Source organism: Cervus elaphus, chromosome 1, assembly GCF_910594005.1.
Source record: "Cervus elaphus chromosome 1, mCerEla1.1, whole genome shotgun sequence".
NCBI classification, from domain to species: domain Eukaryota; kingdom Metazoa; phylum Chordata; class Mammalia; order Artiodactyla; family Cervidae; genus Cervus; species Cervus elaphus.
This window is the reverse complement of record NC_057815.1, coordinates 21,159,721-21,175,478: the sequence shown is the minus strand read 5'-3', so window position 1 is coordinate 21,175,478 and position 15,758 is coordinate 21,159,721. Positions and strand designations below refer to the sequence as shown.

General features: G+C 43.0%; 1 protein-coding gene across 2 annotated transcripts; it reads right to left on the bottom strand.

The window, feature by feature from the left end:
* Positions 1-4,331: 4,331 nt before the first annotated feature.
* Positions 4,332-14,094, bottom strand: LOC122697698 (interstitial collagenase-like). Of its 2 annotated transcripts, none has more exons than XM_043908865.1 (10): positions 13,937-14,094; positions 13,012-13,256; positions 12,770-12,918; positions 12,403-12,528; positions 10,864-11,019; positions 10,603-10,720; positions 8,141-8,274; positions 6,069-6,231; positions 5,452-5,555; positions 4,332-5,039 (listed from the first exon to the last, which is right to left on the bottom strand). In XM_043908865.1, the coding sequence occupies exons 1-10, from the start codon at positions 14,039-14,041 to the stop codon at positions 4,930-4,932; spliced, it is 1,410 nt and encodes a 469-aa protein (XP_043764800.1). In that variant the 5' UTR covers positions 14,042-14,094; the 3' UTR covers positions 4,332-4,929. The 2 variants fall into 2 exon arrangements, with proteins under 2 accessions (XP_043764800.1, XP_043765603.1); XM_043909668.1 differs by having other exon boundaries at positions 12,403-12,465.
* Positions 14,095-15,758: the final 1,664 nt, after the last annotated feature.

Below are 15,758 nucleotides of genomic sequence, written 5' to 3'. Positions count from 1 at the left end.
TCACCTCATCCTTGGCAATGATATCCATGGAAACATCATTAGTATTTTTTTAAATTAATTTATTTATTTTAATTGGAGGATAATTACTTTACAATATTGTAGTGGTTTTTGCCATACATGGACATGAATCAGCCACGGGTTCACATTTAATATTATCCCTGTCCTACATACAAGCATTTGTTCCTGCTGCGGTTTGCTTTCCACCTTGAGGAAAACCTGAGGGCTTCTCCTCCCTTCCTAGTGATCTGGCCTCCTCCTCTGAGAGCATGAAGTTGACAGGCAAAGTGGAGGGGAGCCTTCATGCTGTATCCTTCTTGTTTCTCCTCTTCGGCAAACATCTCTCCTTTTTCCTTCCAAGTTCATTTCATTTCACATTGTTCCATGGCCTTTACAAATCTCTGCTCTCACACCAGTGACCCCCACATCATTTGTGCACAGAAGGGATGCTCGTGCGGGTTTCCTGTGTCTGATGGGTAAGAATTCATTTGGCTTCCTGTCGATTCAGCATTTAACCACAACTTCCCCATCTCAGTGGAGCATTACATGAGAGAAAGCAGAAAAGGAGAAATGAGTGAATTTCTCAGGAGGAATCCCCTTTTCTCATAGGACTCCTGATGGTTCCAGTGGCAGGGGACATCAGGAAAGGAGGATTTTCTATGACAGGTGGCAGGCAGGCCACCTTCCCAGCCAAGGAGAGAGAGTATGCGTGCTGTGAGAGGAGGGACTTCAGTTCTGGTGCCTCCAGACAGGATTTCCAGTCTAACTCCACAGCCACACTGCTAGGAATGGGAACCCCTCCTGAGCTCAGGAAACCATGATTGTAGTTTAATAAAGACACACAATAAGAAATCTAGCAGTTATTCAGTATAGTGCTTGGCAACTGGTTTTCTTAATTGCTCTATGTTTTGCCCAAGCAAAGTCCTTTGTATATAACCCCCACAAAGATGAAATTCAAGCCATTTTACTGACTGAAGTGGGGTAGAGGGTGGCATTTTTAGTCCTCCACCTCTAACTCCTGGTTCCTCCCTACCTCCTCCTGGGGTTGCGATAGCTGCTCATGCTAGAGGGCTCTCATGTGTGAGGACATGACTGACTGTGGACCATTTCCTTAAGCAGTCATATCATCTCTGGCCCATTCTTATTCTTGCTGTTTGTCACTGATGACAGTGTGATAGTCCTCATGCCTCCTTCCTTTCTACACCACACTTTCCATCTTAATATATAGAATGTCATTTCATGCTAGTAGGCTTGTATGCTAAGTCGCTTCAGTTGTATCCAACTCTTTGTGACCCTGTGGACCGTAGCCTGCCTGGCTCCTCTGTCCTTGGGATTCTCCAGGCAAGAATACTGAAGTGAGTTGCCATTCCCTTCTCCAGGGGCTCTTCCCAACCTGTGGATCAAACTCAAATCTCTTACATCTCCTGCATTGGGAGGCGAGTTCTTTACCACTAGCACCACCTAGAAAGAGCTTTTATGTTCAGAAATCCAACTTATTTATTCTGTTTCAAATTTCCAACTCATTTTCAGGATGAGTTTCTCTTCTAATTGTTTGAACAAATCTTGCCAATGGTCTTTGATCAGATGCATTCTTCATTTGATGTATCATGTTGAGGAAGCTCCATCCCATAACTTCTCATCACATTTCAGTTCAGTTCAGTCACTCAGTGGTGTCCAGCTCTTTGTGACCCCATGGACAGCAGCACACCAGGCCTCCCTGTCCATCACCAACTCCCGGAGTTTGCTCAGACTCATGTTGGATGGTGATGCCATCCAACCATCTCATCCTTTGTCATCGCCTTCTCCTCCTGCCTTCAAGCTTTCCCAGCACCAGGGTATTTCTAATGAGTCAGTTCTTCGCATCAGGTGGCCAAAGTACAGGAACTTCAGCTTCAGCATCAGTCCTTTCAATGAATATTCAGGACTGATTTCCATTAAGATTGACTGGTTGGATCTCCTTGCAGTCCAAGGGATTCACAAGAGTCTTCTCCAACACCACGGTTCAAAAGCATCAATTCTTTGGAACTCAGCTTTCTTTATGGTCCCACTCTCACATCCATACATGACTACTGGAAAAACCATAGCTTTGACTAGATGGCCCTTTGTTGGCAAAGTAATGTCCCTGCTTTTTAATATGCTGTCTAGGTTGATCACAGCTTTTCTTCCAAGGAGCAAGCATCTTTTAATTTCATGGCTGCAGTCACCATCTGCAGTGATTTTGGAGACCAAGAAAATAAAGTTTGCCACTTTTTCCATTGTTTCCCCATTTATTTGGTAAGAAGTGATAGGACCAGATGCCATGATCTTATTTTTTTGAATGTTGAGTTTCAAGTCAGCTTTTTCACTCTCCTCTTTTACTTTCATTAAGAGGCTCGTTAGTTTTGCTTTGTTTTTTGCCATAAGGGTGGTGTCATCTGCATATCTGAGGTTATTGGTATTTCTCCAGCAATCTTGATTCCAGCTTGTGCTTCATCCAGCCCAGGATTTCTCATGATGTGCTCTGCATAGAAGTTAAAAAAGCAGGGTGACAATATACAGCCTTGATGTATTTCTTTCCCAATTTGGAACCAGTCTGTTGTTCCATGTCAAGTTCTAATTGTTGCTTCCTGACCTGCATACATATTTCTCAGGAGGCAGGTCAGGGGGTCTGGTATTCCCATCTCTTTAAGAATTTTCCAGTTTGTTGCGATCCACACAGTCAAAGGCTTCAGTGTAGTCACTGAAGCAGAAATAGATGTTTTTCTGGAACTCTCTTGCTTTTTTGATGATCCAATGGATGTTGGAAATTTGATCTCTGGTTCCTTTGCCTTTTCTAAATCCAGCTTTAACATCTGGATGTTCTTGGTTCATGTACTGCTGAAGCCTGGCTTGGAGAATTTTGAGCACTACTTTGCTAGCATGTGAGATGAGTGCAATTGTGCAGTAATTTGAACATTCTTTGGCATTGCCTTTCTTTATGACTGGAATGAAAACTGACCTATTCCAGTCCTGTGACCACTGCTGAGTTTTCCAAATTTGCTGGCATATTGAGTGCAGCACTTTAACAACATCATCTTTTAGGATTTGAAGTAGCTCAACTGAAATTCCATCACCTCCACTAGCTTTATTCATAGTGATGCCTCCTATGGCCCACTTGACTTCACATTCCAGGATGTCTGGCTCTAGGTAAGTGATCAGACCATCATGGTTATCTGGGTCATTAAGATCTTTTTTGTACAGTTCGTCTGTGTGTTCTTGCCACCTCTTCTTAATATCTTCTGCTTCTTTTAGGTGCATACCATTTCTGTCCTTTATTGTGCCCATCTTGGCATAAAACGTTCCCCTGGTGTCTCTAATTTTCTTGAAGAGATCTCTAGTCTTTCCCATTCTATTGTTTTCCTGTTTCTTTGCCATGGTCACTGAGGAAGGCTTTCTCATCTCTCCTTGATATTTTTTGGAACTCTGCATTCAGGTGAGTATATCTTTCCTTTTCTCCTTTGTCTTCAGCTTCTTTTCTTTTCTCAGCTATTTGTAAGGCCTCCTCAGACAACTATTTTGCCTTGTTCCATTTTTTTCTTTTTAATTGGGGATGGTCTTGATCACTGAATCCTGTCCAAAGTCATGAAACTCCGTCCATAGATCTTCAGGCACTCTATCAGATCTAACCCCTTGAATCTCTTTGTCACTTCCACTGTATAATCATAAGGAATTTGATTTAGGCCATACCCGCTCCAATATTCTTGCCTGGAGAATCCCATGGACAGAGGAGCCTGGTGGGTCCCATGGACAGGAGAATCCCATGGACAGAGAAGTCCATGGGGTCTCAAAGAGTCGGACACAACTGAGCGACTGAGCATGCACGTGTTTCTGCAATCCCCACAGTACTAGAGAAGTTTGCACCAGCATCCAGGGTTTCCATCCGGAAGTGACAGTGGTCACTTCTGGGCACAGTCTGCTGGCCAAGACTATCCAGATGCCACTTGCCACCCCTCCCGTCCACATCTGCAGGGAACTGAACTGTGGAAAATACAACTCTTCCATGTACTCAGAAGGAGAGACGAGGACAGGCCCTTAGAAAGTGCTGCATGCTGTCACTGAGCTTACCTAAAGCCAGTTTTGGAATCCTTATAAGGGCGTGGAAAATAGATTCTCCCCGCTTCTGTATGATGTAAATTCCATGAGAATGGAGAATATCTGAACTTTGCATCTATTCTCATTTCACACATGAATGTATTGCATAGTTCTCTAATTCTTATTTCAAATTTGAAAATCTCTGTGTGACTTTAAAATCAGAAATAATAGCATAACAAATATAATGGAAAGTTTAAGAAACAGTAGCGGCAAGGATGGCTTTATTTCAAATGTAAAACACTTTATAACAAAGTTGTCCCCTGCATATCAGGATGGTGGTAGTAATGATTGCTCATACGTTCTTGAATTGTTTTTCTTCTGGCGAAGGCTCATATCTCGTCTCTTTCTCTCTTGAGAGAAGACATCACTGAGAGTGTTTTCCAGTATCAATGTCAGAGTCTTATATTTTGCGGAAGAGTTTCTCTCATTGCAAAACTGGCCCATGTGAATCCATAAGCTATAAACCTGACCTTACTTAGGCCTCATTTGTGAAACTAAATTACAGTAGTATATAAAAATTACATTCTAAATCTAAAAAGAAATGCTGAATGAGGTATAAATAAGAGTATACTTAAAAATAAGATTATACTTAATAACTTTATTTCATTTAAATATATGGCTCTTCATGGAGAAGGAAATGGCAACCCACTCCAGTATTCTTGCCTGGAGAATCCCATGGACAAAGGAGCCTGGTAAGCTACAGTCCATGGGGTCACAAAGAATCGGACACGACTGAGCGACTAACACATCTCATGGCTCTTCAAGAAACACCTTCCCTAGACTTGTAAAACATATTTTTCTGTTTAACCTTGTAAACACTGGTCAATTTTTTCTGCAGTTGAACCAGCTATTAGCTTTTAGGAGAGTCAAAATTCTCTTAGTTTTGGGATCAAATTTGTATTGCCTTGTTCCACGGAAGAAATAGAAAAATCCTAGAAGTAAAACAAAGGAGACATTATGTTATACAAATGATTTCTAGGTTTAACCTGAAAAAATCCAAGTCATTTGTCAGAATAAATATTTTTTGTATTTTCTGTTCCAAATAGCAATACTGATGCTATTCTGTGGCAACAAAATCAGTTCAGTTCAGTTCAGTCACTCAGTTGTGTCCAACTCTTTGTGACTCCATGAATCGCAGCACGCCAGGCCTCCCTGTCCATCATCAACTCCCGGAGCTTACTCAAACTCATGCCCATTGAGTCGGTGATGCCATCCAGCCATCTCATCCTCTGTCATCCCCTTCTCCTCCTGCCCCCAATCCCTCCCAGCATCAGGGTCTTTTCCAATGAGTCAACTCTTCGCATGAGGTGGCCAAATATAGAGGAGTATTGTAAACTCACTTACCACCTTTCTGGAAAACAGCATCAACTTTGTCTCCAATGCCAGGAAATTCTTCTGCTATCATTTTGGGGTAGCCTGCATCCATGGATTGTTTATATTCATCATACCTGGTCAAAAAATAATTGGAATGTCAGAACTACTTGTTAAAGATGTAGCCTTCTCAAAACCGTTATGAGGAATTCATCAGCAAAAACATAATAAAATCTCTTTCACAGATTATGTATAAAATAGGAAGTGAGATGAGGTGAGCAGGATGCTGGGTGGACTAGAAAATTTATAAGGTCCCTCTGAACTATGACATCTAATTCTAATTTCTCCAATAGGTGCCATTAATGTCAAATGCAGTCAAAGGTATGTTCCTGGTGTCTGCAGCAGTTCTGTGAAAGTGAATGCCCTTCTCTTCACATTATCTTTCTCAATTCAGGCCCACGTTCTTCCTGAATTTCTAGGACAGATATGATCATTATTGGTCAATAGACTTTGCAACTAGACAAGCTACTGCCATTCACAGCAAAGGCAGCCAGCCAAGGCAATGTGAGACTCATGTCTTAATGATTCAATCTAGTAACTTCTATGTAGAAAGGACAGGTATCCTCCCATTTTCTGCACCCAGTCTTTACCTCCAGCATTTGTTGGCAACAAAGAAGTATGTTTTCCCAGTATCTTCCTCAGAAACAGCAGCATCGATGCTCTTCACCGTTCTCGGAAAGCCAAAGGATCTGTAGATGTCCCTGGGGTATCCGTAGAGCACATCCTGCCCCTTAACAGCCCAGTACTTGTTACCTGCCAATCAAGAAACCGGGATGAAAACCCTTGCCAAGGGCACCAGTAGGCAGGAGGCAGATCTCCAGCTAAATGCTCACTCTCACGTGCGAGGGCAGTGTCCCCGCTGCACATCAGAATCATTGAGGGAGATTTTTGTGTTTTTTCTGAATACGGATGCTGATAGCCTACCCCAGGCCAATTAAATTAGTATATTTAAGTTTTTTTTCCTAGATGATTCTGATCTGTAGCGAGCTTTGGGAATGACTGGTTTATGGAGCTGGCGGCCTCTTTCCAAAGCCAGAGGTTCAAACGACTAAAGAGTTCATCATGCCACCACAGGGATAGAAATCTTCACTTCTGCAGGTTGCCCACAGGCTGCAGAAGTTCACCCTAAGGTATCCTAAAGTCCAGAGGGTTGTAATGACTCACAATCTGTAATGACTTGCGACCTTGGGTAGAAATCATTACATCTAACTAGAAGACAGTTCCAAATCCTTAAATTTAAGCTGTGTCCAGATTCTGCACATTTATACTCAGTAAGTGAAGTGAAAGTTGTTCAGTTGTGTCTGACTCTTTGTGACCCCATGGACTATACAGTCCATGGAATTCTCCAGGCCAGAATACTGGAGTGAGTAGCCTTTTCCTTCTCCAATACTTAGTAATCACAAGTCAAATAAAACTGGTCTTACATCTTGAAGCCAGCATTGTTCTTATTGCACAAGTATTCTTATTTATCCCTCGGGGAAAAAAGCAGTTTGAAACTTTATATATCTAAAATCCTATTATTTATTTTCTTTATGAAAGAGCTAGAAAGCCCATTTCAAAGTTTATTGCCCATCTGAACTGTTTTCAGTTCTTTGCCTTGAGAGTGTTACTGGGTCAGGTGTCTTAATGTTCGTCTATACTCTGCCAAACATATATTTTCAGAAAAACTGGTATTTAGCATAGTGTTGTCAAAGTAAGGAGCTGACCATTGGATTGGGGTTTATTCTGATAGAATCAAAAAGTTTGCCTCATGCAATTCATGGTAATTAAGGACTTTTCACACTTTAATGTACATATGAATTGCCTTGGAATCTTGGTAACATTCAAGAAGGTCTGGAGTAGGATCTGACTACATAGATGGACTTTGTGGGCCTTATGCTATGTGAGGTTCTGTGATTCTCACAGACTGGGGACAGTGTCAGCGCAGCTGGTCTGCGAGGCGTACTCTGATGGCAAGGCTGCAGCGCCCCCATCTGGCTGTCGTGGGCCAGCTTCTCCTTTCAGGAAAGCAACTTGGCGGAAAACAGGCTCTAGGGAACCAAGCAACTCCAATGTTCCTCTCAGTTTTATTCCTGGACACCCCAGGGAGGTGGAGAGGATTTAAAATACATAGTTTGCACAGAAAATCCTTTCATAGGTTCATATTCACAAACAGGCCAGAAAATCTGTGTCTCAAATTTTTTCCCTTAGAAATGCACTCTGCGATTCTTGGCTAAGGAGATGGACTCCCACTGATATGGCATGAATGCTCCGTTTGTCAAAGTCCATGGAAAGAAAGTCGGTAGTAATCTCACACATGAGCCCAAAGCAGAAGAAAACTTAATTGGTAAAAAGTGAAAGTGAAGTCCCTCAGTCATGTCCGCCTCTGTGACCTCATGGACTGTATAGCCCACCAGGCTCCTCTGTCTCTGGGATTCTCCAGGCCAGAGTACTGGAGTGGGCTGCCATTCCCTTCTCCAGGGGATCTTCCCACTCAGGGATCGAACCTGGGTCTCCCGCATTGCAGGCAAATGCTTTACCCTCTGAGCCACCAGGGAAGCCCCAATTGGTAAAAACTGAAAGTTAATTGGACAGAGGAGCCTGGCAGACTACAACCCACGGGGTCGCAAAAGAGTCAGACGTGACTTAGTGACTAAAGAAAAGCAAAAATTGGAAGTATTACCTTTGAAAAACCGGACCTCGTCCCTGTCGGCAACCTCATAAGCAGCATGAAGTCCATTTGGGAGATGTGGCCAGAAAACAGAAATGAAATTGAGCTCCACTTCTGGGTAGAAGGGATTTGTGCGCATGTAGAACCTAATTTGAAGGAAAAAAAAAAAAAAAGGTTTTGATCAAATCCATAGCAAGTTCTGGTGTCATCCAGGCCCTTCTATGGCTGGCACTGGTGGCTTGTGGGTTAGTGTTTATCATGTGGCTCTCCAAAGTGGAGGTGGAGAGGAGTTCTGGTCTGTAGCCTTTGCTTTCTTTCTTGCTGAACATACTTCAACCACTGCAGATTTCAAGAGATTTGAAATGGTACCTCACTGTATAGTATTTCCCCCATACAGGCAGAAGCCATCTCAGGAATATAAATAAATAGAAAAATATAGCAAAATAATTTCAAAGGGATACAGAGGGATGGGGCCTTCCCTGGTGGCTCAGATGGTAAAGAATATATCTGCAATGGAGAAGACCTGAGTTTGATCCCTAGGCTGGAAAGGTCCCCTGGAGAAGGGAATGGCCACCCACTCCAGTATTCTTCCCTGGAGAATCCCATGTACAGAGGAGCCTGGCAGGCTAGGGCTACAGGGGTCACAGAGTTGGACATGACTGAGTGACTAACACACACGCACACACATACACACGCACACACAAACGGATGAGTTATGATTATTTTTAGTACCTTTGGTTTAGATATAATTTTAAATTGATATAATTAAACTTTTAATAATGCTGTTTAACAGCAAGCTTGCAAAATTCTCCAATGGCACTGGCTAGAACACAACACTAGCATTCTGCATTTCGTACACACTCTACCTACTTCATGCCTTACCTCACAGAAATCCTGTGAGAGATTACTTCCATCTTACAGATTAGAAATTGAGGTGGGGGGGGGGCGGCAAAGGGAGGTGTCCAAGGCCATGCGACTGATAAGATGCCTGATAAGACGCTAAGTTTTACTTAGCCCCTCCCTATGTGCTCCTTTGACCGGCAGTTCACAAAGGAGGTTCTGCAGGCCCATGTGTGCTAAGTCACTTGAGTGACTCTGCCTATTATTTGTTAACAACAAAGTTGACTCTACAGTCCACAGGGACTGGGGTAAAGAGGAAGCATAAACCGTCATGTGGATCCACAGAAAAGTTCTCCTGATTCCAAGCCGCAGGGCAGACTCTGGCCTTCTTGATCCAGTGGCCTCTGCCTGACTGTGAGAACTGGGGCAAGTCTGTCACCGTCACTGTTTCTAGCCTTCATGTCTCCATGACTTGGTGACATCCAAATGACCTCAGAGTCCTCTCGGGTCTTGCGGACCTCAGACCCCGCCCTGTTCTTTGGGGTCATCCCTCAAGTACTTGCTTTGATGAGATGTCCTGCTATACTGAGAGCTTTTCTTGAAAGCCGTATCTTTCCTAGCACTTCCCAGCATTGAGCTGCCCCCTGCATGCATCCATCCTCATCTCTTAAATTCAGAGATAGTAAAGCACAGGCTGGGAAGCCGGAGGAGCTGACTCCCTGCCTTCTGGGTTAGCTATGACTGTGACTCAGTAGAAGAGCACTCCAAGAGGAGAGCGAGGAGAAGCCAGCCTTTTAAAGCACCCCTGCTTTCCATGCGTGCTGGGCTGTGCCGTTCAGAAAAAGGCTATTACTATTTTCCTGGTCCTTTAGGAATCAGAGCTGTACACAGAGCGGCCCTACTCCTCACACGCAAGGAGACCCTAGACTTCTCGAGGTCTCAGGCTGCCTCGGGAACTCTGGGACCCTCCTCTGAGCACAGAAACTCACTGTCACCATCCATTCCCACCCCCGGCCGGGACCTCGTGAGCTTCTGGGGGTTCTCCCTGCAATGGCGCCTACTGTTCTTTGCCCCCTCCCGGGGTTGGGGCACAGAGACCTGTTATGACCATAGACTTTGGAAGGGGTGTCTTTACCAAGATGACACTTAAAAGGGGTCTACACAACCCTCATCAGCATGATACTGCTGTGAAAAGGACTGATTTCTCCTAACAAAATACTGATGTACCTAACCATCCCAAAGAGGGACAAAAACGGGAAGAGGCCCGAAGCAGAGGTCGGAAGACCAATTACTGCTCTGCTGCCGGTGAACTCACTACCCTGAGGATCTCTTTCCTTCTCTCTGCTTTACTTTACAGATCTGTAAAATGGAATTATATTCACTGATTTGCTGCTTCAGTGGTAATTTTTCTGAGAATCAAATGACAGAATACATGCTGGGGAAAAAGTTGTTAAAATTCACTATGTTGTGCAAGAGCAAGCTATTGTTTACACTTAATTATAACTATAATCATGTATATAAACAAATGTAATAAATAATGTGTGAAGCATAGTAGTGGCCCATAGTAGTAGCCCATAATAGTGAGTCCTATTATTACTACAAATACAAAACGCAAAGAAGAACTGTTGTCTTACCGGTCTTTGAAGAACATCATTTCTCCCCGAATTGTAGTTATAGCATCAAAAGTTAGCTTGCTATCACACACTTCTGGGGTTTGTGGGCCAGTTGGTTGAATGGGATTTTGGGAAGGTCCTAAAGGAACAAGAGATCTGAAGTTAGTTCTGCCTGGCTTTGGAAAACCACATAACCAAGGAAAGTTTCTTAAAAGATACAGACAAAAGATACAAACGATGTTTTAAGGACCCCTTGTCTATACTATTTTTCTTTATACCCACCGTAGATGGCCTGGATCCCATCAATGTCATCCTGAGAAAGCTGAACATCACCACTGAAGATGTAACTGGGGTACATCAGAGCCCCAATGTCAGTAGAATGAGAAAGTCCAAGGGAATGGCCAAATTCATGAGCTGCCACGCGATATAAGTTATAATCTAAAAGGGACAATAAACCCATTTGCAATTATTTGAAATGTTTTCAGTTTTGAGACATTTAATTAAGAAGTAGTCTACAACTATAAAAGGATTAATGTTCTTATTTTATCAGTAGCTTTTTGAAATATATAAATTTTTTCCTAAAAGGGGAGAAGGATGCATTCATTACTAGTGAAGAGAGTACATGCTCAGGCATGTCTGACTCTTTGCATCCCCATGGACTGCAGCTTGCTAGGCTCCCCTGTCCATGGGATTTCCCAGGCAAGAATACTGGAGTGGGTTGCCATTTCCTTCTCCAGGGATCTCTGTGACCCAAAGATCGAACCCGAGTCTCCTGTATTTGGCAGGCGGGTTCTTTACCACTGAGCTATCTGGGAAGCCAGTGAAGAGATTGGTTAAAACTTGAATTCTATGATTACAATTAAAAAGCAAATTCAGCCAACAAGGCTCTAGTGCATTATAGAGTGAAGTAAACCAGAAAGATAAAGACCAATACAGTATACTAACGCATATATATGGAATTCAGAAAGATGCTAACGATAACCCTACATGCAAGACAGAAAAAGAGACACAGATGTATAGAACAGACTTTTGGACTCTATGGGAGAAGGCGAGGGTGGGATGATCTGAGAGAACAGCATTGAAACATGTATATTATCAAGTGTGAACCAGATCACCAGTCCAGGTTGGATGCATGAGACAAGTGCTCGGGGCTAGTGCACTGGGATGACCCAGATGGATGGGATGGGGAGGGAGATGGGGGGGGGGATCAGGATGGGGAACACATGTAAATCCATGGCTGATTCATGTCAATGTATGGCAAAAACCACTACAATATTGTAAAGTAATTAGCCTCCAACTAATAAAAATAAATGGAAAAAAAAAAAGGCTCTAGCACAGATTAATCCATCTTGTCAGTGGTCATATGGCATATATTATTTCACTGAGAAGCAATATTCTTCTATTAACACAATTTTTTTCCTATTTATAGATTGATAGATGCTTAATGCTGGAAATTTTAGAATATATATATATATATAGTATCTTCTCCCTTAATTTCTACATATCTTACTAACATTGTTACACTTTGGTGTGTTTCCAGGAAAAAAGATTCTGTGTAGATGCCCACAAGGAAAACATTAAGATATTCAACACTTTCTCAATAGAAATTTCAGAGTAGCCCATTTGTAACCAGTAAGATGGTCTTACTAACAGAAGTAATTGTCTTACATTTTCTAAATGTATTGTTAATTTTCTAAGTGGTAGCAGAAAAGTACATATTTCTATTAACACACTCTTTCAGTTAAATCAGCCAATATTACAATGAACCAAGAAGGTGGGAGGAGGGGGGAGGGTTGAGAGAGGCAAGACAAGCTGACTTACTTTGGAAATCGGTGGTCCACCTTTCATCATCATCAAAATGAGCGTCTCCTCCGATACCTGCACCTGGTTGAAAAGCATGAGCAAGGGTTCCACCAGGTCCATCAAAAGGATAATTGTCACGATGATCTACAAGAAACAGAATTCATCAGATGTTTCTCTAGATTCTTATTTAGTCTAACCCAGGAGAGTAAGCATTAACTTTGCTAAGAGGCCAACAGATTTGCAGCAAATGAGATCTAGTCTCCTTCTTAAGTCCATAAAATCAACACTCTTTTTAAAACAAGGAAATCTATCTGCAAAGCTGAAGAGATTCAAAGGCAAGGGGAAGTTAAGGTAAGAATACTTTCGTGCTACAAAAAGAGCTTACCTCCCCTGACAAAGGATATCATTATGTCCGCTTGACCCTCAGAGACCTTGGTGAAGGTCAAGGGTGTGACATTTCTCCAGAGCTGAAAGGCTTTCTCAATGGCTTGGTCCACAGCTGCTCTTGACAGGTCTGGGGTGTAATTTTCAATCCTTCAAGTGAAATAAAACACAGACAAGTCAGATTTCATTTCTCACAGCTCTGAAGGAAAAGAGCATTCCCACTCTGGTGCTCAATCTAATTACCTGTAAGTCAGGTTTGTGTTCTCCCAACGAGGATTTCCTGGGGTGAGAACAAACTGGGCCACATCGGGCACCCCACATCTGGGCTGCTTCATCACATTCAGAGTTTCAGCATCTGGTTTCCCAGTCACTCTCAGCCCAAAGAATTTTTGCATTTGCTTTAGCTTTTCAGTTATGAGGCCACCGTTTCTCTGCCTTTCAACTTTCTTCCCATTACTGTTCAGATTGTAGTAGTTTTCCAGGTATTTCTGATGAAAGATAAAATTATCAAAACACTGAATGGGAAATCCTCTAATTTTACTAAATAGTGATGGTTTATACTGTCATAGCTGAAACAAAGAATGACTTTTAAAGGTTGCATTTAGGTTCCATGGTCCTTATTATCCTTTTTGTTGGTGGAAACTCATTTTGGAGTAGAACTCTTCCTGCCACTATTTACTGTGAAGTCAGAATTATAATTTTATAGAGACATATTTGTATATTATTCCTTTAGTTCCCTATCACTTTTAACTGGAAAAATGAGAGTATATGCACAGCTAGATACATTTTGGGGGAGAATACCCTTTCTGACAAAAATCTCTCTTTGTAGGAAATCCATCCTTAAATAAACTCTATTGTACTATTGCTGGGGGCTTCCCTCATAGCTCAGACAGTAAAGAATCCACCTGCAATGCAGGACACATGGGTTCGATTCCTGGGTCAGGAATATCCCCTGGGGAAGAGAATGGCAAAGCATGTCAGTATGCTCGCTGGGGGAAGCCCACGGACAGAGGAGCCTGGTAGGCTCCAGCCCATGGGGTCACAAAGAGTTGGACATGACTTAGTTACTAAATCAACACCAGAACTGCACACTGATACTCTTCTGTTATATTGTGGAAAAACACAAATAAGGCTTTTGTATCTTGGGCATGTGAAATTCAGCATTTACCTGCACCGTCTCCACATCTTGTTCTTGTGTTTCTGAAGTCGCTGCTGGGAAGCCGTGAGACCCCGCGCCCCAGAGGAGCAGCAGCAGCAGAGGCAGTCTGGGCATGCTGGTCTCTGTCTTCCGTCTCAGCTTAAGGAATCGGAAAGCTCCTACCTCTCTGCTGCTCCAGTGTCTCAACCAGGAAGCTCCCTCTTTATATACAGGTTCTAGAACTTCCAGGAAGCCGGCAGCTGTGTGACTCACATTTCACAACATCCTTTGATTAGCTATGAGCAATCATCACAAATGGTGACTCCAAGCAGAATATCTGGGGTCGTTTGGTGTTGCAATCTTCATTACTATCAAACAGGACGTGGGCAAAGGAGACATATCCACCATGTAAACAATTGTTTTCTCCAATTCATTTCTATCCTGTTTGAGAAAGACCTTCTTATATATACAGGTCACAGAGTACTCCATGGACTTTAAAATAAATAAATAAATAGCAGGCTTTGCGGCTTGATTCTGCTGGTCATAAAGTGCTCTGGTTACACACACACACACCTTGCTTCCCAAGCAAAGGGCAAAACTGCTGACACGTATGCCCTAGGGCTTCTCAGCACCTGCACAGACAGGCACTCATTTGTGGGTGGCCCTCCCGGGTTCCCTGGTGGCCCAGATGGTAAAGAATCTGCCTGTGATGCAGGAGACCCGGATTCCATCTCTGGGTCAGGAGATTCCTTGGAGAAGAGAATGGCTACCCACTCCAGTATTCTTGCCTGGAGAATCTCATGTACAAAGGAGCTTGGCAGGCTACAGTCCATGGGGTCACAAAGAGTTGGACATGAATTAACACTCACTTTTTCTTCTGGGTTCAGCGGGGTTTCTTTCCACCTTTGCTAAACTGCCTATTTTCATAGCACCATAGTTTCCCTTAATCTTCATTCAGGCCCAGAATTTGAGAATCCGGGCTGAGAAGACCCCCATCCACAGGTGGGGTTTGTGGTAACTCCCTGCCCAGCAGGATCACGGGACGAGTCGACTCCTTCTCTGAAGCCTGTCGGGTGCATCGGGTGAGCCAGAGGCTAGCAGATCAAGTGTGAGTCTGAGATCTTATTTTTAATCATCCTCCTTCTCCTCAGTGTGAGCACATGTCTGTTCCTTGGGGCTAGGAAGCAATTATTTCTTCTTTACGCATGCACTCATTCAAGTATTTATGTATTCATCCATTTCAAAGACCTTATTTAGTATCTTTTGTGCACCAGTTATGGTGAGATGAGGGTAATTAACAAAGAAACAGGGCCTTTCATAGTGACCCAGTGGTTTGGAATCTGCCTTACAACGCAGGGACACAGGCTGAGTCCTTGGCGGGGGAACCAAGATCCCACAAGCCTTGGAACAACTAAGCCCACGTGCTACGCTAGAGAGTCCCTGAAGTGAAAGGATTCGTCACTCAGTCGTGTCTGACGCTACGGGACTGTAGCCCACCAGCCTCCTCTGTCCTTGGGATTCTCCAGGCAAGAACACTGGAGTGGGTTGCCATGCCCTGCTCCAGGGGATCTTCCCAAATGGCAACAAAAGATTTCACCTGCATGCCACAACTAAGAACTGATGGAACAAAATAAATAAGTAAATAAACATTTTAAAAAGAAACACATTTCAAAAAATAAAAACAAACAAGCAAACATCTTATGGGACACCTTAACATGACTTTAAGAGAAGTCTGTACATAGTTTCACAGATTAGCTTTACCTGAAATACTGGGATAGGAGAGAATCTGGACCTGGTCTAGCCCTAAGTTTTCTGATCTCCATCAATCCTTCTACCTCTGTTATGAGTTTTG

What these genes read in the sequence shown, in the direction of transcription:
- LOC122697698 (XM_043908865.1), bottom strand. Translation starts at nt 14,041, where the DNA reads ATGCCCAGACTGCCTCTGCTGCTGCTGCTCCTCTGGGGCGCGGGGTCT. An exon ending in TGGGATCCAGGCCATCTACG is followed by an intron (nt 10,721 to 10,863) that starts GTGGGTATAAAG and finishes TTGTTCCTTTAG; the next exon opens with GACCTTCCCAAAATCCCATT. An exon ending in CGAGGTCCGGTTTTTCAAAG is followed by an intron (nt 6,232 to 8,140) that starts GTAATACTTCCA and finishes CTTGATTGGCAG; the next exon opens with GTAACAAGTACTGGGCTGTT.